Raw genomic sequence first — 26,459 nt, 5'->3', positions numbered from 1 at the left:
CCTATTCTACTTATCCTGTTTTTGCAAAAATTTTTCACTTGACTATGTCAAAATACAGCTTGCCTGAAGAGGTCAGCTGAACAAGTGATTCAAGATTGGTTTATGTAACTGCTCTGTTCTCCTCACTTTGTCAGAATGGTAATTCTGTGTTATCCACAGATTTTTATTATCAGCTGTTTTATTAACGGAAATGCTGAATAGTATCATGCCAGCTACTGACTCCTACAGAAGCTCACTAGAAAATCCTCCTCTTGAACACAATTAACTAAAAAATACATTTTTAGTCCTCCTGGTAGGACATCACATTATGTTTTTGTTGATACTATTAAATGCTATTTAAAAGTAAAAAAAAAAAAAAAGACCACAGTATGAAATCATTATCTTGCACATTTACATCTATCAAACAAATACATAATATCACCAGAGAATAAAATCCAGTTTCACTGTCTTGTCTGTTATGTAATGTAGATTCACTTTTCAGGAATAAAGATAGAAACAAAGCTGTTAGGAATGACACTGTGGGGAAAAAAAGTTTCATATGTTCTTCTTCACTGATAGTAAGAAAATTGGATATGTAACTAGATAAATAATAACTATTAGAAAAATACTAAGTAAAGCTGATAAAAATATTTAATACTTTTAATTAAAACTTTATTATCTTCATGAACATAATGATGTTGTTTTCTTCCCACAAAGTCTTCTAAGATAAATAAAAAATGTCACAGAGAGAGGAAGAATTTACATATTACAAGCTTTCCACTAAAGTCCAAAAGAAAGTCTAAAAGAAAATAAAGATAAAGCTATTTTTGCAGACAATATTAATACCTCTTATTATTATTGTTAGCTGAACACACTGTGGTCACTAGAAAACCACAGTCTCTTCTCACAGTATTATCCTCTGATACCTTGGAGCTTCCCCATTTACAGTCTTCCTGAAAAATAGGATAAGCCTTTGAATAGCACTCTCAAGAGTACAACGATGCCTACCCATGAAGAGAACAAACCCATCACTAAGAGGAGTTCTGATAAGCTATAAGTACATTAACAAAAAGTAACTGAGTATTCAAAATCTTAATGGAAGCAAAAATAAATATCTAAGACTATCTAAATAGCTAAAAATATCCAAAATAATTTTAACTGGAGTGGATTTCTTTCTGAAAAGTAAAGAAAACATAAATAAAGGTAATAAAATGTCAAATTCTTTCATTACAGTTTCACATTCGTGACCTACACCGTATCACTTATTGGTAAGTGATCATGCTGCCACAAGGGAAATGATAACACGCTCAGCAAGACTGCAATAGGACGAGACGGCATCCTTGCAGCCCCAGCGAAGCATGAAGTCAGCCTACTTATGATGACTGGAACCGCTCCAACCCTAATGCCACCTCATTTACTTTCTAACATTCTGTTGAGATAGCGAAGTTGCAGTACAGATTTGGAAAGCCGCAACAGTCCACTGCTGATTCATGCTGTTAAATCATGCTGTTATTACATTATATTTATGCTGCTATCACACTACTTTATGATGGGAGACTTCATTATGGTCAGAGCCAGAGCAGATGATGAACTGCATGTCAAGAAGAAACAACACTTGCTTGCCTGCATTAAAATATATAGTCTATGCATCAGATGAAATTAATTCTACTGATAAAGAAGCATTACAAGTTTCAGATACAGTCACACAGATCTCTGTTTCAATAATTATACAAAAATACAGGCATGTTTTGCCAAATGAAAGATTTAGCTGTTAATCACATGAGGACAGCAGTTAAGCTCAGACTATATCAGAGTTCTTATTTTTCTTTGATCCAAAGAGTCTATCTTTAGCTGTGTTCTTTACATCTGCAGGAATTCTGTGGTTTGGATTTTTTCAGTGCTTCTTACAGTGCATCTTCAGCAACTCTATTTAGCAACTATAGTCAAATGATTTGAAAAAGATTGCTAGGAACCTGAACAGCAGGAAAAGATAATTAATTGTTACCTTCTGTAATTTCAGCCTCTGGACTACTGACAATATTTCATCTGAAAAGGCAAAACTTGGAAGCCTCTAGATTTTAATGCCTGACCTAACGTCAAATGGGTGGATCAGAACATTTCTAAAGAAAATACAGTTGTAGATGTCATCTACGTAAGACACAGATGATATGTCACATCATTTGAAAAACTAAAAAAAATTGTTAAAAGTACAAAACATTTTAAAACTGATACATCTTAATATAGTACCCAATTTGACTTCTAGCAAAGCATCAAAATCCTTAACTCGAGTATGATTATGCTTTCAATTCAGAGTGAATGTGCCAAGAAAGAAGACACATTAAAGCTCACCAGAGCATCAGCTACAAACGTGACCCATCTGCAGTTTAGACACATAGCAACAGCTACTGTTAGCTAGTCGTCTCACTGCAGCTACTCTTTCAGTGATTTTGACAATTACACTCTCCCTTCTCCCCTGTCCCTCCCTGCATCCGGGGTAAAAATGCTCTTACTACACACTATGAAAAATCACTATAAAATTTAGTATAAGCTTCCAGAAATATTACCAATATACACAAGTGAATATAGCAGTAATCTGGAATGCTTTACCACAGCGGCACTGCTTTTATGCAAAACAGACTGAGACATGCATCCTTTAGGTAGATATGTGTGAAAATCATGCAAGCAATGTAAATCTTATTTTTGCACTAAATTTTATCATTTCAGTTAAAGGATTGGCCAGTTAGCTGGCAGCAAACTCTTCTAAGTTCACAACATCAGTGAATTAGTAACCAACTGTAGATTAAAAAAATACCCTGTGATAGCAAGCCCCAACACTATGGGACTGATTTTTAAAATTTGTTCTTGTACTTTAGATTTCACAGATACAAGCTAATTAAGAGATGGAAGACACATGTGTTCAGTGTACAATCCTACTAATATCTTTGGAAGCCCTTATCCTCTTTAGGAGGTTTTTAATAGAGTAAGTGATGTCAGTAATGAGAAAGCACAGAATTCAACTGAGTTCCCAGATATTTTGAGTTAGAGAGATGAACTTCTTATCTTCTTCTGTGAAAATAATGATGACTATAAACAATCAGCTGAATAAAACAGTGTCATTAATATGTGGTCACCTCTTAAAACAGAACTAAAGCTTATAGGTTTGCACACAAAAATATAATGAATTAGAATAAGAAATAAGAACTCAGATCGCACTTTCCAGTTGCTCCTTTTTCCAACCACTAAACAATACTGTGCGTTGATCACCTTAAGAGATCTCCTATAAAAAACTTTGTATTTTAATTTCTAGTTTTGATACATCTTCAAATAAATTCAGTTAGTAATTTCATTAGAGAGTATAATTTTTTTTTTAAATATCTTTTTGAATTTCTTTTGCTGAATATCTAGACTTCAGTTGCTGTGAAATAAACTGGGATATTTTCCAATGTTTAAATTTGTGATATCCATTAAATTAGTTAACATATTTTTAGAGCATGTCATTTTTCCTTAAGTTACATCTATATTTATTCTGTGTCTAATTCTCTCCCCATTAAGTCTGCAGAAATGGGCATTACAAAATAAATGTTAAAACACCTTCCAATTTCTTGTTTCCAGCATTAGTCATTTTCTCTTGGTCAACTTTCTGAATTCCATTGGTATTCATCACATCACTTTTAGCTGAATTAGTTTCAGTATAATTTGTTGACACTCTGATAGTCTGGCATTGCTTTTCTACAGTAAATGTCCTCTATTATGTAGATATTTTTATCCTAAGGCTCAAATTGTTAAAACAGGCAACTTCACTGAAGACAAAATATGATAACTCTGCAATTAAGCCAAATTCAATGTTTACTCTGAGAAAAGGAATAATTTGATGAAACCATTCAAGATACAGCACGATTGTAATGTAGCAAAAATGAAATCTGGACTGATAACATCCAATGGAATTTGCAAGAATTAAAAATCCCCTCCAGTTCCAAGAAGTGTACTGTTCTGTTAAAACGTGATAATTCAAACATCATGGAAAGTTACACATTATGTGATGTTTCAATGAACAAATCATAGTTGGAAGGTATATAGATGAATACATTAAAAAGCATAGGGTTTTTTTTTTACCAAGCAGATAGCATAGGCAGCCTTTTCTGCTTTGGATGTTTTTGGTTGGTTTTTGGTTTTGGTTGTGAGTTGATTTTTTTGTGTGGGGTTTTTTTTGGTTGTTTTTTTTTTTTTTTTTTTTAACATGAAGGGAGATTCGATACCTTTGAAGTCCTAAAATTTCTGGTTGTAATTTCATTTTCTGTTCCTAGAAAGTCTTATCTGGTTTTGATACCCACTTAAGATCAGCTAACAGCAGCACATCCAGAATGAAAGCAGCATTTTTTAAAAACAGAGATGATACCAGAATATGCATGTAAAAACCTCAGCTCAGCTTTTCCATCTCATTTTCTGCCAGGATCTTATTATGCAGTATTAACAATGATATGTGTTAGTCTCAACTATAAAATGGAAGGAATAAAACCTTCCCATCTTGGTAAAAAGCTCTGCAAATTATACTTGAATTGCTCTGCATATTTGAAAACATTTTTGATTTTGAAGCATATTTATTGAACTTATATTTTATTGATTCTCAATGTGCCCAAGTGAATATGCTTTGAAAAGAAGTATGATTGTATTTATGTAACAGCAGTGTGCCTCTGGATCCCTGAGGTCCTACTCAAAATATTCAATAGACTACACATTTTTCTCTCCGTGTACAATTTAACTCTTCGACATTAGCATTTACTAAAAATGGTGAGTTGAATTTGTCAAATAACTGAAGTCAAAACTGAATTATTATTCTAGTTCACTTAAAGCCTTCCAAAGACCCAGAGGATTATCAAGGAACTACTTTATGGATAAGTGAACAAAAATCAGTCCTTATCCTTGCATCTTTCCCAAAGGCTTACTAGACAAATTATATTCTTCATACCCATTGTATTTTATGTATATACTTTTCATCTCATTCTTTTTTCTAGAATAAGTGAAATGGAATTCTATTTGAATTATGACATACAATGTGATTTTTAGATGCAATCAGAACTACTTAGCCATTCCAGCTTCTCACTTAAATGTAATTACAAAATTGTGCCAAAAACATAATTTTAAAAGTTTAGCAAAAGTTTATTTAAATAAACTTACTGACACAATGACTAGATTTGTTAGAGACTGTGAAGAGTCCTATGTCCCTAAACAGCTTTTCTTCCCCTCTTTGTGTGTCATTATCTCTTAAAGAGTTGAGGGGAAAAAAAGTTTCTTACCAACTTGATTTTGATTAAGCTACTGATTTATGAATTCTAGGACAATATTACATTTTCATAAATTTGGATTCATTGTGCTGTTTGCACACTAGTAGCATTAATGATATGCATTTTTCTGAACACTACACGTGTGCTAAAGCATTTCACCCTGTATGTTCTGTACAAACATAACAAAACTGTGGATCCTCTGTATCTTGGAAAAAACTTTATTAGTTTTTTTTTTTTTTAAAAAAAAAAACTATCATCACCCTGTGTAATATCCTGATAATGTGGAGAAACATAAAATACATATGGGTGTCATCAGTTCTAACAATACATCTACAGTTCTGTTTAAAAAAAAACCCAAAACAACAAACAAAAAACCACCACCACAACAAAAAAAACCCCAAAACAATAGAACAGGTAACCCATGTTAGAAACATAATTGTAAAATTATTTTCTTATCTCATTTAGTTGGATGAGAATGTTACTTGCAATGTCTATTACACTGTTGTAAAATAAGTATTACAGAATTTCATCTTACTTTTTATAATCACTTCTGAGTCTTTTATTGATAAGTATAATTCAGCACAGATTAAAATTAGATATAGTGACCAAGACAGAAACTTACAGAGTTTCTCAGTATTAAATACTGATAAAGTAACGGGAGAAATCACTTTCTTTGTACTAGGTCCAGTCAGTGACACTTGCATCATTTCTGCTTTGTAGTTTACTCCAACTACAACAGCACAATATGCTACAAAATACAGCATCAGTTAACCACTGCAACATTTTGACCTTTCTAGATTTTAAGAATATAGAGACTTGGGGAAAAAAAAAGTCCAAGTACTGCTCTTCACTTCAGGAAAATGTTGTTATCCATCATTAAATATCTTATGTGTGAATGTTTCAGGAACTCATCAGAATATATGGACCTGAAAACTAATTTCTATAACACTGTTCATAAATAAACCTCCTTTAAAACAACAATGATTACACTACATTCAGTCCAGGTCAGTCTCATTCACTCCAAAAGTTACATTTGCTATTCGTTTTTGTTGCTATATCTGGGCCTATTTATTGGGTGTCAGTTCATTCTGCAAGGACAACCTTCAACAAAAACAATCAAGTAAGGGACATAAAGCCATATTAAACATTTTCCTGCAATTAAAACAATAACATTAATGAAAACAATAGAGAAATAAAGCTCTTCATCTAGCACAAATTTCACTAAGCAATTTCCATTAAAAAAATTGAGAATTAATTCCTGAGGCAAATAGGAAAAGCTGACCAATGGCACTGTAAGGTTAATGGGATCAATCTAATCACATTTGAAATATGCAATTTTCAGGGAGTATAATGAAATAAAGATTTTTGTAAACTGCAGAACTTTGCAGATATGTAACATTAGGTAGTCAGCTTTACAAGATTAAAGTGTTGGGATCCTACAGTTTTACGGTACACAGAGTTTGAGAAAGAAATTATTACTATGACATTGTTACTGGAATGATCTCTAAAATTCTACATTCAGCTAACCCTCCATGTCTCTGTTTTTTGTAATCCTTTATATTTCCTTCTTCAAGAAACTCTGATTCTGAACAGACTATTACGGTAGATAGTCAGGGACCAAGTGATATGTTGGCAATATTCTTTTTTAGGTTGGTCTGCTAATTAGTCACTATACAAAATGGGTAGTAATGGAAAGGTTTAAAACAAATCAATAAAATACATTAAATCAATTATTGGCAAGAGTATGCAGAATGCATAGTACGATTTTACATAATAACTATAAATAAAATAAAAATGCACTCTAGGGTTCACTCATTTACCGTAAAGGGATAAAATTCATTACTCAACAAGAGTTAAAATTAACATGTTCAGAAGTAGAAACTGGGCAGCTTATTGCTTGTACATTTGAAAATCATCTTCCTATTACTACCACACATATGTGTTTTCCACCAAAACCATATCGTATTCAAAGCTATAATACTAAATTCCTTAAACTCAAATAATAATAATAAAAAAATAGAGCTACAAGGGGAGAGGGCTCGGGACTTTCTCATAGTCAAGTAACTCTGCCCTGAAGAATGAATGCAGGCTAAAGAAACATATACCTTTTCTTTCCCATGAAAACATTCAGAATTTAAAGGCAATATGCAAGCAATATGAATTGTATAAATCTTTCAAGCAATATGAATTGTATAAGCACTGTGCTCCACAGTTTTCCTCCACACAACAGCAAGTTTTACAAGTGGAATTATGTTCAGTATCTCTTTCCCTCCATTCAGCAGTCTCCCCTGGATTTGCTCCTGGATGCTTAAGAGCTTCCCTCCCTCCTCCTGACTGACAGCCTCTCTGGCACCAGCCACTACAGGGAACAGTATGTGGGCTTGCAAAGAGACATTCAAACCTTCAAGGAAGTCTTCAAGGTATCTTCAATACTCAGATCACTAAATGCAGGCATTTAACAGATTAATTCTAATTTCTGCCAATGACATGATCCTTTGTAATTAACAGAGTAAAATAAATATTTGCAGAGGGTAGGGTGAGATCAGAATTGACAGATTTACACTCATGTCTTTTCATTGACTACAAATTTAAAGTGACTTTATTTCTAATTTACACCTGGCTTCCACGATTGGCTTTATTTCATTAAACCTTAAGCCTAACTACATAACGTAACCCGTTTTCAATCTAACTGGTCTCTGTAACATGAATCATATCTACATATAATATTTGTACTGAACTATGGATCTGGTTAACATCTTTCTTGTGTTACCTAAAAGATTAATATTTGAAAAATAAAGATGACAAATATTAGTTAATGCCACATATAATTGATTTAGCAAATACAAATGACTGCTAATTTGGTCATATAGTTGCTTTGTTCTTTCTGAAGAACGCAGAAAAATATTAGAGTTACAACTTGGTCCTACTAATATATGGTATTGCAGCCTCAGCTGTCATTTACACTAAATCTGTTTGTCAAAGATTTTGTTCTGCATGAAAGAAGGGGTAGAAGCTAATGAATTGCTGTATATTGCACATGAAATCCAAGCACAAAACTGCACATTCAGAGCTCATATTCCAACTTTTTAATTTGATGTATCTACAATTGCAACATATTCCCTGACTATCACAAAAGCAAACTATTCCAAAAGTAACTTAATTTGGAACTAACTGAAGGAAAACGCTGTCTAAATGCAATTTTTCAAATGGCATGAACATTTACGTAGAGGAAAAAACAGAATATTCAGGATTATAAATGACTACATCCCTTCTTAAGATTTTTTTTTAATATTAAAAAACCATAGAAGTGTTATACACTCACACTTGTGTACAAATTATTTACTTTCCTGTATATTCACGTATTAGTTATACTAAAATTTTTACAAACTATTGCAATCAATGTTAATCATTCTGGGAAAACTGTTCTTTCTGTGTCATCTCAGAGAGGCACTAGCATGTTATATGGAGTTTTAAACTTACCTACTACTAATGAAAAATAACAGTCTAATATAGCAAATTAAGAAAAATACTGGAGTCAAAATATGTCTCTAAATTGCTCTGATGAGTGACGTAAAGATTTCTTAAGACCCTTGCTCTTGAAGCATACTCCCCACCTACTTGCAAAAAAAGGTAGCTGGCAATCACCGGAAAACAATCCTCTGTATCCTCTTACTCCTTACACATTTCCTCTAGAAACAGCCACTACAGCTTTTACAGTGATGTACCTTGTTCCCTTTTAGATGTTCTCAACTAATGTGGTGGGGAAGAAGGCACTTGTTATTATGTCCCAGTACCTTGATTTTCAGATTTGCCAAACTGCTGAGTAATAAATGACTTGGTAAGTCATATGACTTGAAATTACACTTAAAACAGGTTAGGGTAAAAGTGAAAAGAAAGTTTCTAAATCTCTACACTTGTAATAAAGAATACAGATACAAATATTTATAAAATATTAAAATAATTTAGAAAATATACATATGCTACTTATATCAATACCAAAACCTGAAGACCCTTGTCCTGTTTCTTATCATCAAGGTTTCACCTTTCTACTTTTCATGCTGCATTCCCAAGAGAAGCCTTACTGATATAGTATGCTGGCCCTGTAGAGCCAGCTGAAATTTTGAAAATTTATTTCTGTTTTGGCAATCTTATTTCAGTATAAATGAATTTTTTAAAAAACAATATTCTCTAGAGAAGATGATGGGTCTGTTAAAAACTAGACAGATCTCCCAAGATAAGTCATGGCTGCAGTAATTAGATATTTACCTCTTTCCATAAGCAGCTAAATCTACCACGCAAGGACTACTTCTATTTTTGCTAAATTGCTTAGGAGAGAGCAAGGCTCAGTTTTCACTAACTCCTGTGATATATCTGATAAAATTAGACTAGTTCATAGCTCAGAGTAACTTCTGAGTTTCAGCAGCAAATATATATATTCAAGCTACTTGCAATTCAATATCATTGTACTATAACTTGCAATTCTATGTACAGCTGTTCCAAATATTTTGAGGAGTAACTATGATTTTTGGGAGAGGGAGGTAGATGAAAAGAGGGCAACAGAAACAGATGTGCAGATTTCAAATTCAGATACAGGATTCAAAACTTATCTGTATTACTAGAGGTAAGTTGCACATTATTTTTAAAATGTCAGACATGAGTAATGTATTATTACTATGAAGTCTTGGCCTATAAATTCAAGGAAAAGAAAGAAAAAGAGGTGAAGTTAGGTATAAAAATATGCACATTGGTAGCTGAATAAAATATAAATCAAAAGTGGTTTGGTTTGGTTTTGTTTGTTTGTTTTTTATTATTTCTGTTCTCAGCTTTGCACATTTAAAGCCAAGCTTTTGAGGAAAAACAGGCCTACCGTCTCATCAGAAGAAAAAGGATCACAGAAAGTCACACTGAAGTTTCAGAGATAAGAAAGGATAGTGTTAGGAGTTTTATTTCCTTTTTCATGCTTCTTAAACCATTTTTAGTGTACTATATAAACTGGTCAGAATCTTCCAGTAACTTTCTAGACAGAGGGCAACTCCTCCTCCTGGTACAAGGCAAGCACCACTAGTTTCTCCAAGTTAAAAGAAGGATGACATACAGTCTATCTGTTATATTTTAGTTTAATATTAAAATTTTGCGATAATTTCTGTGGGACAAAACTTGTATTTCTAAGACTGTATGTTAAAATGTTTCTGTGTTTAATTTACAGTATACTCACATGTGGAGATCAAGTCAAGATATTCATGACAATCAAAAGATGCAGAAGCTTTTGACGAAGTTGAGCAGGCTTGTTAACAGAGCAGTTAAATTGAGACTGTAATAGCTGAAGTCAGAACCAATGGACACCTGGTGTTTTTCCCCTATAAAACTGTATTTAGATAAAACTTTTACCAGTCACCTCATTCCTTGTTGAGTAAGCTCTTTGTATGCAAAAATAATCTCAGTAATTTTATTATTGTAAATTGGCTCTTCTGAATATAAATGATTTAACAGTGCTAACTCCCAGTCATCTACTTGGAGATTAAAGAGCAACCTCTTTAGATTGCTAGCTATGATGTCCAAAGTCTAAAACAGCAGAGCTTCCAGTTTCTTGCAACACAGGACAATATATTGAATGTCTTCCAAAAGTGCTCACAGGAGGGAATAAAATGACAGCAATGTCAGTAGTCAGGCTCTTTAAAGTTAGAAAGATTTCCACGTTCACAGTCCTTAACTCTTTACAGGTTTTGGTACATTCACAGAAAAGACCCTGTTAGTTTCCATACATGGAAGAGTGAGGGCGTAGGATCCAGAACCACAAAACCATCTAATCATAGAGCTTACAGAGAAGAGGGGTAAACACTCCTCTGTTCAGAAAACTAATCTGTTCAGAAACATTACTTTTCTTTTTTTTAAATTGAGAAACATATATTTTTACTGCAGTAGCAATGGGAACTAAATTTCTAGCACAGTAAACACCAAGAAGCTAAATTAAAAATATATTGATTAGTTATGCCTCATATCATATGAAGTGAGAAGTCCTGTTCTTTAATGCAGAAAAAGTAACTGTTTAAAAACTCACATCATAAACTAGGAACAAGATCACAAAAGATTAAGGAAACCCTTAAACCCTTAATTTAAGTTGAGCATAAATAGATGGTATGAAATCACGTTTCTAATACATGATGTGTTCCTATAGTAATCCCTAGGAAGAATATTAATATTAAATTTTTTAAACTAAGGCCTTGAATTGAATTGGTCTTCCAAGCATGTTGTTCTTCAGTCGCCTCTGTAATGATCTACTAATCCCATTTTTAGGGTGCAAAGTTACATTATTTAACTTGTGTAGCTGTACCAAATACACACTCTGACAGGTGTATAGAATCAGATTTGTCTTTAAAACCTTCTCTTCCAAGTGATTTTAGCTCACATACAAGAATCTACTTTCATAGAAGTGTTAGTTCATGTGAAAAGTGAAATAAAAGATATACCCGTAATAAACGTAACAGCCCAAATGCTGATAAATGCAAGCTACAGACTCCTTTGTAATTGTATACAAAGTCTGTAATACTGAAATGCAGAAAACTGGCAGACAAGTCTAAGAATGAAATAAGGAGACAATATGCTCATCACCTATAAGTTCCTAGAAAACATTTCTAGGGAAGAAAACCAAACATTTTCAATACCTCTGTTTTTAAACTGATTATTTCAGACTTTCATGTCGTATATTAGTATCATTTAATATAGGTGTGAAATCCTCTGCAAGAAAGATTATCTGCCTTTTTTAAAAAAAAAAAAAAATAAATTTGACATTAGGCCTGAAGTAACACAAGCCAGTGACCTTTAGATGCCGAGCGTTCACCCATGAAAATAAAGCATTATTCCTCTATTTCAGGGAATCACATAAAGCTTCAGGAACTTTGGAATCTAACAGGCAGAAAACAGATCACAGGTAGAAACAATTGCCTTCATGCCCCCAAAATGCTGACAAATGTGAGGAAAAAGACTAAAAGGGCAAGCTCATGTGCTAAATGAGACTTGAAATATCAGTAGGGTATTCTTACCATAAATCAGAAGATATTAACCTGGGCCTTCTCTATTCTTATGTGAAATAAGGAGTAAAGTATTCACCTAAGCTGAGATTTAGGAAGAGTGGTAGGTAGTAGCGAACCTTCTAACCCTGCACTGATTCTAATTAAGTGATTATTAAAGAGGCAAGGAAAGGCAAAACAAACCAAAGGTGTTGAGAGTGCGCACTCCACCACTAAGCTAAAGATGCACTTCAAAGTCACCCTGTATCTCACTTCCATTCAAATGCAGACACTATGAAATGTTTCACTGTCCTCTGAAACAGGCATCCATCTTAAAACTAACATATACAAAACCTAAGATTTAATCTAAGAATAAACCTGACAACAATGTCATAAGGCATAAACATTTACATAAGTAATAACAATAAACTTAATTTCCTTAAAAAGTTATTGATCATATAATGTAGGAAGATGGTGGTTCACATTAAAATCTGAACTAACATTAGCTTGTAATACTTCACCACAATTAAACACTTGAAAAAAATCAAGAGCATTTAGCTAAATTTTAATAGGACAGACAATTGTGCACACATTCATTTTGGTCATGAGGTCAATAAGGCTTACTCCCTAGTATTTATATAAAATAATGATTAAAGAATCATTATCTTAAAGATTATATAAATCAGAATAAAGGACAGTCACTACCCCGAAGATTTTATGGCTCAAGTATAAACCAAGAGACAACAAATTCACAGAAAAGCAAAGAGAAGCAACAAAAAACTAGTCAATGTGACTCTAAGTGCTGTTAACAGACTCAAGCCTACCTGTCAAAGCTATTCTAGGTATTGCAGAAAAACAGAACTTACATAAGGATTTAGAGGAAAGTAACTGAGTATCTGCATTAGGTGCTCCATTTAAGTAAGACAGTCAACCTGGGAGATAGCACAGATACTTTCTTGTGAGCTCAAGTTCGTGATGAGGCTGTCATCACTGGCTGATAAACTGGCAGTCAGCATCTCAACACTGAATATGAGATGACATGTAAGGTGTTGGTATTAGGCCACTAAAGGCCTTGAAAGAGAAAGTGTCTAGGTTTTCCTTGGTGCTATAAAGGAAAGGGAGCTAAAGGAGATACAAAGCAAGAAAAAATGATGGACTGAAAAATGATCTTTACAGCTTCTTTGCAGTCTGGGTGAATACAAATGAAGCAAAAATGCATTTGTCAACACCAAAGAAAAGGACATTGCAGTAATAAAGATGTGGGTTGATGACAGCATGGGTGAAAATGTCTGTCAGACAGACAGAAAAGCCTGTATCTTAGAGTCATGAAGAAGAAAAAATCTGCAAGACAGATTCCTTACCACAACATATTGAATACATTTTTATAGCTCAGCTATGTCAACAAAATGATAACTTACTTAAACTGAAAATTTGGACTAAATTTCTAATATCTAACAGTTAAATCAATATCAGTCCATACATTACCATTAGCTTATATTGTTTGACAGCTGAATCTAGTCCCTGAAGTCCTGTTTCCTTACAAATCTTTCAGATATCCTGTACATGACACCATTAAACTCAACAGCCATATTTTCTATTAATATTTTAATTCTAAATATGGTCAAAATCATGCTTGAATATTTTATCACTTAACAGCATCAACCATTCATATCTCTCAAGAATTCAGGAGAATTTTGGAATTATGGCTATAGTTAGGAAAATTAGTAACAGTAAATCAAAGTCTAAGACATGCTGATGAATAGAAAGGTCTTCATTACTTGCATCTTTAATTACTCTAAGCTTAGATAGTAGAAATTAAATGAATTTTACGTTTTGCATTCACATCACAAGTCATACTTTACTACATTAAAAAACCATTGTATTTTTATCTATATTAAACTTACTGCTTTTTTTCTTTTTTTAATCTGATACTAGTATGGAATCAGTGAATTAACACTGAATATTTATGCCATCAACAGAAACATCATAAGCCAAGAATGACCCATTTGATCCTATAAAACATCACATTGGTTACAAAGGAAAATCTGAGCCAGGATTAAAAGGTCTTCCATTTACTGTCTGCCCATTGCGTTTTCTGTTCCCCAACATGTGAAGTAAAAACTGCTAATCTGAAGTATAAATAGAGCTGCAGAGCTACCCAAACTATCTTTCTGTACCTGGGTTTGTGGAGCATCCTATGTAGGTAAAAGCGGACTCTCTCTCTCTAGAAGTGAGTACTGTGAGAGAATAACAAGCTCTAACTATAACTAAAACACTATCACTCTTTTCAGCAATATTAACCTTTGTATTATACGTGGGCATGAAATATCTAAAATGTCTATCTGAAAACATATAACTATAGTTTCACAGCTATCAAAAAGGGACCTTGGGAAATTTCAAAATTACACGTAATAATTTTTGCCCTCATTACATAGCATTGCATCACATAGCTCATTTCATTACATAGCAAATTTCAAAACGAGATCAAAGCTTACTAGAAAGGTTACTGATACCTTTATTGAGCAGGACAAAAGGTTAGCAACTATAAACTCCTAGCAAAACAAAAGAGTTTGACATTTTCTCCCTCCCCAGCTGCCTAAATCAAATGTTTTCTCTTGGGACACTGCAGTTTGAAATAGCTGTCCTTCGTTCGCCATTATACTGTATTTACAGTAGTCAGAAAGGAACAATTTATAAGGACAAAGACAAGTGGTATGGAATAATCTGTGAAAGTCAAGAGGTGCCAGTTTTCATAAAGCAGAGACATTGGACAAATTCTACAAATGACGTTGCAAATTGCTCTAGATTTACATAGGAAGAATCACCTTTCTCCTCACTTGTCTCTTCCTAGAACTTATGCTAACCTGCAAATCTCATGTTTCAGAGGAGGTCTACATTGATATCTTATCAAATAGATGGCAGTAAGGACAATAACTTGTTCAAACAGATTAAAATGAACACAATTTCTATCATGACTTGATTATCATCTTACAGTGAGAAAATTATTCTAAGTTCTTTCAAACATGAAAAATATGGGACTAGCATGAACACGGTTTTATACACTTCTGTTACAAGTTTGCATATACATGATTATTGATATACATATATATAATATATAAAATGTATACATTATTACTTCAACATCTGGAGGCCTGAACTGGTTTCTTCCTCTATTTCCCTCATCAAAATTTATTTCCTTTGATATAATAATATTTAATTCTACAAATATAAACCAAGTACCAAGTAGTTTTCAGGTTTTAGCACTCCATAGTATTAGTCCAGCCAGTCTAACTCCCTTCATTACAAAATTTCTTTCTCTGCTACACAACAATACAGGGAAAAAAAAGAACAAAAACTAAAAAAGAACCACACACACATGCTGTCTGCAAGGAACTGTTATCAAGCACAGCTGAACATTTGATATATAAATCTATTAATTAATCTGTTCATATGAGGAAGAGTAAACACCACATACTTTTACTCACTGCTTAGGTTGCCACAAGGCATACTTAAGAGAATAGAAATAAGTATCTTAAGAGCAAAGATTATTTCCTATCATCGTCCAGCCTGTAACATTACTATAATATACTTCATCAAATAATAAGAAAAAAGTATTGCAAAACCAAGTCCTTTAAAATTGGCCTTTCAAAACCTGCTAAGTGTCTCACCTGGCATATCACCACATCTGATGTTCTGGGGAAATTATTCTGACTTAAAATTCCTGTGAGGTTTTTAATTCTACTGAAAGAGGTCAAACAGACATGTAAAAGAAAAGCATGAGTTTTCACAGCTAGTACTAAAGAACCAGACCCTCCGACTGACAATTAGGAGAGACTTGCCTTACCTATGTCATATGCAGAAAAACAAAGACAATGCACGCTATGTGCAAGAGAAATGACTGGATGCATGTTTTGATGATTCTTGATGTAGTCTACAGAACACAAGATTTCAGTACGAAATGTACTATAACTATGACTTCTCAATAATGTGAATTTAACGCAATCAGAGTACTCCGACAGCACATACTGAACTTCCCAATTTTCCAATGTAGTTTAAATGCCTATTACTTGAGCTACTGCTCTGAAGACTAGGCAATGGTCTACAGCTATTATTAACAAAGCAGAAGAATAATGTTTTTTATTCTTGCCTGTGGGACAGAAGTATCATTTTGAGAATTGATAACACTTTAGTCATTTTAAAAGGTCATGTTACACAACAAAGAAGGCCAAGCCTTTTAGTGATAACATATGAGAGTGATAAAACTAGCACTAGTCTACAGATCCTCAAAATTACCAATTGCATTTCTATGTTGTAAACAAGCTAAAGCAGTCTGATAAATGCGTTCCAGTGCGTTCCTGATTTATATATTTTACAGTCTGGTTTACATTGCCTATAAAGAAATTAAACCATAAAGAAATACCTTAATTATTAAATAAGTAAACAAATCTGAACATATGTAAGGAGAACAAACTATACCTTGGGGTTATTATGTACTTTAAACATAGTTGTAATAGGTTCAGCAGACAGGGGAAAGTTACGAACTTTAGTGCAGGAAATCAACAGGAAAAATTTAATAGGAAGGATTAACAGTGAACAATTGTAGTTGAGAGGCATGGCTGCGAACATTAAAGTTGTTTTTGACAAAAAACCATAAATTGAGAAAATCTGACAGTGTTAGCAGGTAGTATAAATTAAAGTTGTTATGTTGTGCCCTTAGGCATTTATTTATTGCAAAGATACACAACGACAGTTCAAGTGCTCTGAATAAATAATTTTATGAAGAAAGATAAAATGGACTGAAGTGATACACAAATTTACACAATGGTTCATTTGTACAGGGCAACAGAGTTCAGTCAGCTGCAGAGAAAATAAGCTGGTAACGGGCCATTTCCCTGGGGCAGGCATGGTGTGGGCTTTGCAGCATGGTTTGTTTACAGTCAGCCTGTAAACAGGACTTTAACACCTTTCAGGCACTGCATGTGTATCATAGGGTAAAACTCAATATAAAATATTTCTATGAAAGTGAACTCTTACCAGTTCACAAACATAACTGAACTTCTACAGGGGTATGCAAATGATTCTCCTATTTACTATATTCAAATCCCATTCCAAACAACTCCCTGATATGCTCTTTGCTGGGAAAATGTAAGGTTTTGTAATGTAGGGACCTGAAGTAAATACTCTTACAGTCCTTTTATTTCCCACTGAAAAACAGGCTCCTTATTTTAAAAGACTGCTTGCCTAGCTTTTTTGAAAGAATGAACATCACCTTGTTAGAGTGTGCTGTTATATTATACAGATGAGAAATTATAAATAAATAACTCCAGTGATGCATTTAAGATTTAAAAAAAAAATCCAGTTACCTTTTCACAAAATCTCTTTGTGAAATACCAAGGCTTTACTTGTAACAGCATCTCCAGAAATCATCTTCCCAAAGTCTGTCTCAGTTAAAACAGCATTTTTTTTCCAGAGTGGACAGAGAAAATACATCTCCTACTGCTTATAGTCCATCACTTCAGATCTAACAGTTTTGGAGCAACTCTAACAGTCAGCCAGACACTGTCAGTCTTGCTGCAACTGCTACTATTTTGTCATATATTCATCCCCAAGTAACACTAGGAAGCTAAATTCAATAAATACCACCATGTGCTTGAAAAATATCCCCTTCACTTACTTGAAAATCTTTCTCTTCCAGGATCTCTTTCCTCCACCTGACAAGGAAGGCAGCACAGACGTACAAGTGGAAGTGAGAAAAACCCTCTGGTTCAGACTAGAAAAAATAAAAATAAATCATCATTTCAATACACAAATAATACTTTTGAACACCATATAGCCCAAGTGTATTTTTATGGCATTCACTACTAACTACAAATGTCAGCTAAATCTCTCTCTCTTCATATCACAAACATGTATGCATTTCATCTATGCCAAACCTATTCATAGCTATTATCTGTAATGGGAATTAAGGTGAGGTATGCATTTCTCATATTTAAATTCATTCTTTAAAGATGTGTTTCTTCCATTTGTGATGTTATCCATTCGCTTATATCTGGCATGAAATACTGTACTGTCTAACTCAATATTGTGGCGTGAATCTACGCTTCATCTCCTTAAGCAAGCTCTTAATAAGGGAGATGAAGCATACGTAGTTTCATTTGATACTAGTAGCTTTTTCATTATAAATTATGCTATAGGAAATGATTAAGCATTTTAAAAAATATACAACTTGGTCTGTATTTGACTGAACTAGAAGTTTTTACTGAAGGAAAAAAAATCTACTCCTTATAACACAAAACATTTACACTCAGATTTGTATTCAGATCTGCAACTTTCTGTTCTATTTCAAGTCAGCTGATTCAGTCACTTTATAAAACTCCCCCTAGAAATTAAGATTTTATAAGTATACCTAAGAGTTTAGAAAAATTTGTGATCCTGCTTTTAAAAGACTTCACTAAGTTTTCTCATATTACCAAATTAATCTTAGATTTTATTTTCTATACCACTGAGAACTGAAAAAAATAATTATATTTAATTATCAATGTGATGACTGTGAACTAATGCTACGTAAAATCTCATTAGAATACCATTTAAAAATAATAATTATAAAATTAAGCTACATAATCTGCTAAATGTAGGGATACTTAAATGCTGATATCTAAATAATGTATAAGATCTAATTGTAGCGCTTTAAAAGTATAGCAATCTTTTTCATATTCTCTACTGATCATTTCAAAACTAACGTTTACTCTTTAGAAAAATACAGTGTTCTGCTCAAGTAAAGTGAACTGAAAAAACTTCTCATGTAAAACATAACATGATAAAATATCTATTTTATTGCTATTTAACCTAGAAGAGCACGGTATTTAAAGTATTCCACAAAACATTTGTAACAGTGCAATAAAGTAACCTCACTGCTATCACAAGTGGAGAAGGAAAAATATTCTCCTCCTCATACTTTTCCTTCTCCGCCACCCTTGACTGACAGAAGTGCATAGTGTACTACGAGGAGTTGGTACAAACACCATGCTAGCAGCTACAGAAACTACAGATCATCCTGACCACCAAATCAGTAAGAGTCAAGAAGAGAGAGATAAGGCCAATTATTTGCAGGGAAGTTTTAAGTTTAAAAGCATAGTTGGAACTAAAGATAGGAATTAGTTAATTTTGGAACCAGAAAAGGAAGATTCTGATTATAAGATCGAGTGATATTTTTCCTACTCTAGGAAAACACTGTTCTTGAATAACATGACTTGAATTACATTGTAAAATCCCAGGACAGACAAGGCATATGGTAATTCTAACTAGACTTCTCTCTAGAGTTTGTCTTAATCAGAAAAATCAAAGTAAAGTCCAATTTACAATATTAAAGTTAGAGTTTTACAGAATCATGTACTCGCTACCATCCCCCTGAAAAATCCACCTCTTACTTTAGTATTGACATTTCTCTTGGGATGCAAAGTTAACATATATAAAAGCATAAAATGGTATCTCAAGAAGACATACTTTTAAGCGAAGTGTTGCTACCACTTATCATATCAGATACTATTGTGGCAATATTTGAATAATCAAACACAACTCTAAAAAATGCAGAAAGCCAACGCTAGGAAAACAGCCCTCTTCCTACTTTATTGTGTAAATAAATTTACAGAACATGCAGTATTTTTTAAATTCAGCCTTTGATAATATTTTGTAACATTTTAATCTCTAAAATGAGGAAAAAATATTTTAAAATTTTAAAAATTAAGTATAGAAACAGTACTTGTGGTCTATTCTTTCTCAGCACTAAACTGCAACCAATTTCTCACTTTTAACATGAATTTTTAAAATGTTCTTTCAAGTAGTAGCCTTTAATCATACATGAAAACTTTTATTATTTTGGAATATACAACATAATCTCATAAAAGTAACATCCTTTCTTCAAATTTGGAAGGCAAACAGGATAGTAACATCCCACGAAAACAGACTGTGTTTAAGACTAAGTCAACAGTCTGCACAAGAAAACACCAACACATGTTCCAGAAGCCCGCTCCGCAGTATGTGCTGTCACTGGTGAAGACTTTCTGGCATAGTAAGAACCAGCTCAGTTAACCTTTACCTGGTGCACTATGATCTGTGTTAAGATTTACTTCAAAGAACAAGTAACCGAAGAGCGTGGCACCAGCCTGAGCATTTGCAATCAAACAGGAAAGCGGGGAAGAAGAAAAATGATGGTTACAGGATGGAGGGAAATAAAGCTGGACTGAGATTGCTGAACAGTTGAAGAAATGTACAGAAATACTGCTGAGGGTAGATTAAGAAAGAGGAAGACTATTTTTGCAGAAGAAGTAGGAAGACTGAATAGTCTGTAGGCAGGAAAATTTCATTTAAAATAATAATTATTAATCAGGATACTCTATGTATTGGATTATTTGTTATCCTACCTGAATATAATACAGGTTTACATTTCTTTAATTACATAACATGGGCAAGACAGAGGGAACTGAAAGGAATTTGGTTTGGTATTAATACATACTAATCTTCCTTTCTTCTTCTCAGTCCTCTGACATTACGTAAGTTCTTGAAAAGCACAGGGAAGAAGGGGGCAGGATTACAGAAATCTGTCTGAAAGCAGCATTTTAACTTTCAAAGTCAATTTGCAGTAGCTGTTGGCAAAATTGTTTATTTTGCTCTCTCTTACATTGACTCACAAAACAATGTTACATAGGTAGTCAAATTAGATCATCAGAGTATTCTTTTTTCTGATAATAACCTAAGATTCTGATTTTAAGCCCAAGAATTCATTCTATGATCACATAATAAAGAAAATTCTTCTACAGCCAGAAAGTCAAGATAAGTGGCTTAAAAAAATTAAAAGCAAAAAACCCCCAGAACTGCAATATTGGAAATTGAAAATGTTTTTGAGGAATTACAGAAAAAATATCTGGAAGTATATAAGAACCTGTGCTTTTTCTTGAGATTTTTCTGTTCAACTTTTTTTTTTTCCAATACAATTTTCTTCAGCTCTTTTAAATGAAACCAAATAGGTTTAAATATGCAATTCATTAGAGAAAAAATGCATATCCCCCTATAGATTTTAAAATCCATCATGCTTCAGAGATAAGTCTAGGCTACAAATATTTCCAATGGATAGTTTTAGACAGTTTTGGAAATTGAGTAAAACAGCTAATGCATAATTGCCTTTTCTAACACCTGCTACCTATTATACTTTTCCATTTGTAGCTTTTGAAGTTAAAAACAGTTTGATCTCTAAATGTACAGAAATGCAGACTACCAGCTAAAAGCTATTCAAAATCAAATATAAACAATGACCTTGATTTAAATATTTTAGCAAAAGATCTCAAGACAGATGTACAACCTTCCAGAAGACTTATTCCGAACATATTACAGACAGCTCAGAACACATTATCTAAGAACCACCTGTCATTATCAATAAAAATCATTTAGATTGTTAACATCACAAATATCTCATTGCCCTGCAAATGCTAGATCTCCTCTGCAGCTGAAATGAAAGGCATTCTTTATACTGCACTCCCCAGACTTCTTGAACTAGACAATCACTGAAAGAATGCAAATTTTGTTATATGACTAGACTGATTATTGTCTAGTCAACGATTAGTCTAACCCGCCTCCCATACCCTGGATACTTCAGCATTTAGGGAGGGTAATATGTCATGGTATTACATTTGTTGATAGAGTAAATACAATACGTGATTATTTTTTAAGTACTCAGACTGATTAAACCTATGAAATTGTGCCAGGGTTAGGTATTAAACCACCACATTTCACACGCAAATAATGGCTCAGACACAAGGGCTTCCAAACACTTTATGATTACAGATGAATAAAGTAACTTTAAGCAACTCAGTTTTTACGATATTACAAAGAGCAGATAGTTTAGCTGTAAACAGGTTTAAGTAATTTTTCTAAAAATATCCAAGCAATCTATGGCAGAAAAAGAGAAAGAAGCCAGTGCAGGATCATCATGGAAAGTGGAATATGCTGGCTGCTCCTCCAAGATTTGCCTCTTCCATCAGCGAGGAGCTCCGACTTCCTGGCACAGACTCAACCCGCTGTCAAAACTGAGACTCAGAGTTCCAGTCTGACAAGCAACACAGCACGAACAGCAGATGACTAAGAGGGAAACATACCAGTACCTCCCCAGAACACTCTTCCACCTTCCAGTGATTTCATGCTCAGAGATGTCCTTACACAAGCTGTAGAATATGCCCATTTAATAGCTGTTAATGCATTTGTCTTCACTTCTCTGCCCAAAGCTTTTTGCAACTGTAAGGTTTTTTGGTAATCACAAAGTCCTGTGGCAAAAGAATTCCAAAATGCAAGTGTGTGCTATATAGCATGTCTGTTTTAAACCCAACACATGCTAGCTTTATTCAAAGCTGTTCAGTTACCTCATTGAAAGAGAATATGAACAATCACTTCCTATTCACTTTCTTCAGTCCCTTCTCTTTCGCAGACTAGAAATTTTTGGTCTATTCCACCATTCCTCATATACTGGTTCCACCATCTTTGCTCAGCCTTCTTAAGCATCCTTTCCTGTACTTTTCTGGTTTTGAAATAGAGTCCAAACGATATACAGCATGTAAGACCCTGAGAGAACATAACTCATAGCTGCATAATGATATTTTGTTCTCCTTTCCTTCCCCAGTAATTCCTAGCCTTTGGGTTTTTTTATTTTTCTTTCTTGACTGTTCCCAAGCTGGTATTTTCCTCTGGTGCTTCAGTGTAGAAAGCTAACTTGAAGCCCATAGTTGTACAGGTATAGTTAGGATTATTCCAAACACACATGCACAATACCACTTTATATTTGTCCACGTGGAATTTCACCTGTTATTTACTGCCTGGCTGTTTACAGCAACATGAAGTCCTGCAGCTCCTTGCTGTCAACCTCTCACCTTTACTACTCTGAATAACACAGTGTTGGCAGCAAACTTTGTTGTCTCACTCCTGTATCCCTTTTCCAATCACTTCAACAGAAACAGCTAAAGCCTCATCACAAAGCACTACATGTGATTTCCTTTAATTCTGAAACCTGACTGATTATTTCTACCATCTGTTTTCTATCTTCCAGACAGTTACTATCCATACAAGGACATTCCCGTTAATCCCACTGCAGTGTTTTTTCTTTAATAACCTTTAGTGAAGCACCTTCTTCACTGTTTTCAGCAATCTCAATATGCACCAGGTTGATGTAGCTTAAGTTCACTGGCTCTTAAAGCTTTGCAAGTTATGATTTCTCACTACAAAAATCATGACAACACGTTCTTAAAATGTCATATTTACTCATGGTGAAAGAATATTATGATTAAGTTTAGAGAACACTGTATTGAAGTCACCTAAATCTTGTCATTCTAAAAGATACTGGAATACTTTGAGGATTGCAACTATTTTTATTGTACACAGCAGCCTACAAACTCATGTAGGATCATAACCTTCTCCTCCCTGTCAGTTTTACAATCAGTTATATAATGAAATGTTGATTATTCTGTGGTGCTAAAAATTTAAATTTTAGTCATGATACATGCTAAAAAGTATTTTACAGTTATACATAAAATACCTATTAAAAACTTTTTTTTGGTTGAGTTAGCACATTCTGTATTGTCTTCTATCATTGTTTTTGTTTCACCATGACTATTCCCAAGGGCATGATCCTAAAAACAGTATGTGACCAACAGCAACTGTCTAAGCTGAATCTAATCTGACAATAAACACAGCAACAAAGTTGGATCATTTATGCTTAAAAAACCCGCCAAAACAAAAAAACAATCTTACTTATAGTTGAGGCCTATAAGTACCTGTTTCTAATGCAAACATCCACCAATTAATATGAAAATTTATGGGTGTCGTGGCTTAGCAACAGCCAGCAACTAAGCACCACGCAGCCGCTCGCTCACTCCCCCCCAGTGGGATGGGGGAGAGAATCAGAAAAGTAAAAGTGAGAAAACTCATGGGTTGAGATAAAGACAGTTTAATAGGGAAAGCAGAAGCCGCGCACACAAGCAAAGCAAAACAAGGAATTCATTCACTCCTTCCCATGGGCAGGCAGGTGTTCAGCCATCTCCAGGAAAGCAGGGCTCCATCACGTGTAACAGTGACTTGGGAAGACAAACGCCATCACTCCAAATGTTCCCCCCCCTTCCTTCCTTCTTCCCCAGCTTATATAAAGCTGACCATGACGCCATATGGTATGGAATAGCCCTTTGGATCAACTATCCTGGCTGTACCCCATCCCAACTTCTTCTGCACCTGGCAGAGCATGGGAAGCTCAAAAGTCCTTGACTAGTGCAGCACAACTAAAACATCCGTGTGTTATCAACACTGTTTTCAGCACAAATCCAAAACATAGCCCCATACCAGCCACTATAAAGAAAATTAACTCTATCTCAGCTGAAACCAGGACAATGGGTTAGTTTGATCTTTGCATTAAAAACAAACCTGATCCAAACATGTTTCATAGCACTTGAAAATCTGTAATGGAAACCATCATTTTCAGGTCATAACAGCAAGCTAGAAGTATCTGGCACAGCCAAAACACCATGCAAAAATTATTATCTCAACCCTTTGCACTCACTGTAAGTCCCTTATAGAAGAGCTATTTTTAAAAAAAACCTTTACAAGAACTGTGTTCACATTTCCTATTCCTGCTAGGAATGTACAAAAAAATTATTTATCTTACAATGTTCTATTAGATTTGGCAAATTTATGCTGAAAACTAGGTGAAGATCAGTTTTCATAACAATTTAGTAGTTGGCCTCTCTGATCTAGTCAACAACTTGGCAACAGTTCACAAAAGATGACTTGCGATATAAACCTCTGCTGCGAAATCCCAGCCACAAGGAACACAGACCACTGCTAGAATTTTTTTGGATCAATGTTTTGCCCTGTTAGAATGCTCCATATGGCCTGCAAAATTCATGGTAAGACTATTAATCAATATCAAATATAAATGGATGCTATTGATAATTACTATTTACTTGATTTATCCAGTCTCCCATTAATCATTTAGTTTTAAGAAGCATCTTTCATATAACTTTCTACATTAGCTTGTGGCGTTTAAATTACCATCCTCTTCACTTGCTAATATGTTCAAACAGAATAAAAAATAACTAACTTCAAGTGTGTATTTGACTTTTTTGTCCTAGCTTTTACAGAATTAAACTGTGGTGAAAAAAATTCAGTGTTTCTCCTTTGGTTCATTTAAAGAATTCATCATGAAATTTATAAAGAGTTCATCATGACTAGGATGTCAAGTGGATTCTCACTCAATGAGATACCTTCACATCCAATACTGAAATGTGTTTTTCTTTTCTAGTTATTTATCTCCTCAGGGGTGGTGGCTTACAACCTTCACATACAGGAAAGGTGCTAGATCTTAGCAAAGGACTAGAGCTTCTTGTGCAACTCCCTTACAGTCCTTTCTTGCTGAATCGGGTATTTACAGAATAAAGTGGAATAAGGCAGTTTTCTTGGAGAATGCCTTCAATACCAATGCAAGGTGACGCTGCATCAACTCTACACAAGGAGAACAATTACATTTTGCAACACTTATTTCCAACATTACTTTGAAAAGAACCTAGATATACAAGGAAGAATTATGCAAACAATCAGAAAGCTTAGTGATTTCTTTTCTGTAATTTCCCGTGTTAATAAGCCTCTTCTCATCTGCAGTGAAGAGTGACCATTAGTTGTTCTTTGTACTTACTGGAGAAAATATTACTTAATCTGCTGCTTTGAATTTCTACAAAGCAGAAGGCAAACAACTTCCATTTTACCTACTAGTTATGGCTAGGCAGAACATAGCAAGAACAGGGTCATGAGCATGAATTCTACCAGTGATAATCAATCACTGCTATTTTAGCTAACAATAAACAACATAAATGGTGAGAAATGAGATATAAAACCCCAATCTAATAAACATATTTATGGCTCCTCTAGTAGGGAAAAAAAAACCAAACAACAAAAAACTTTCTGCAAGTTTTTCTTCCATGTAAGTATTTAAGACCAAAAACTCCTAACTTGTTAGGAGATGAGAACAGCAGAACCAGCAGCAAGAACTAATGGAACTACTCCAGGCTGGTTTCAGTGCATTAACAAACAACAGCTACATAACATTATAAGTCCTCATCAATAACAGTAGATAATTTACACTGTTTAGGTTTTAGAAAGTGGTTGA

At 34.0% G+C, this 26,459-nt stretch overlaps 1 protein-coding gene across 1 annotated transcript in view; it reads right to left on the bottom strand.

Annotated features, from left to right (window-relative positions):
- The window catches only part of TBC1D22A (TBC1 domain family member 22A), a 185,674-nt gene that overhangs the window by 20,851 nt on the left and 138,364 nt on the right, over positions 1-26,459 (bottom strand). The window contains exon 12 of the mRNA XM_072860205.1: positions 17,943-18,038. Within this exon, the coding sequence (XP_072716306.1) occupies positions 17,943-18,038 (96 nt within the window). The remainder of the gene's footprint in view (positions 1-17,942; positions 18,039-26,459) is intronic.

This window comes from Ciconia boyciana, chromosome 1, assembly GCF_034638445.1.
Source record: "Ciconia boyciana chromosome 1, ASM3463844v1, whole genome shotgun sequence".
Taxonomy (NCBI): Eukaryota; Metazoa; Chordata; class Aves; order Ciconiiformes; family Ciconiidae; genus Ciconia; species Ciconia boyciana.
Note: the sequence above shows the minus strand (reverse complement) of the source record. Positions and strands in the feature narration are given on the sequence as shown.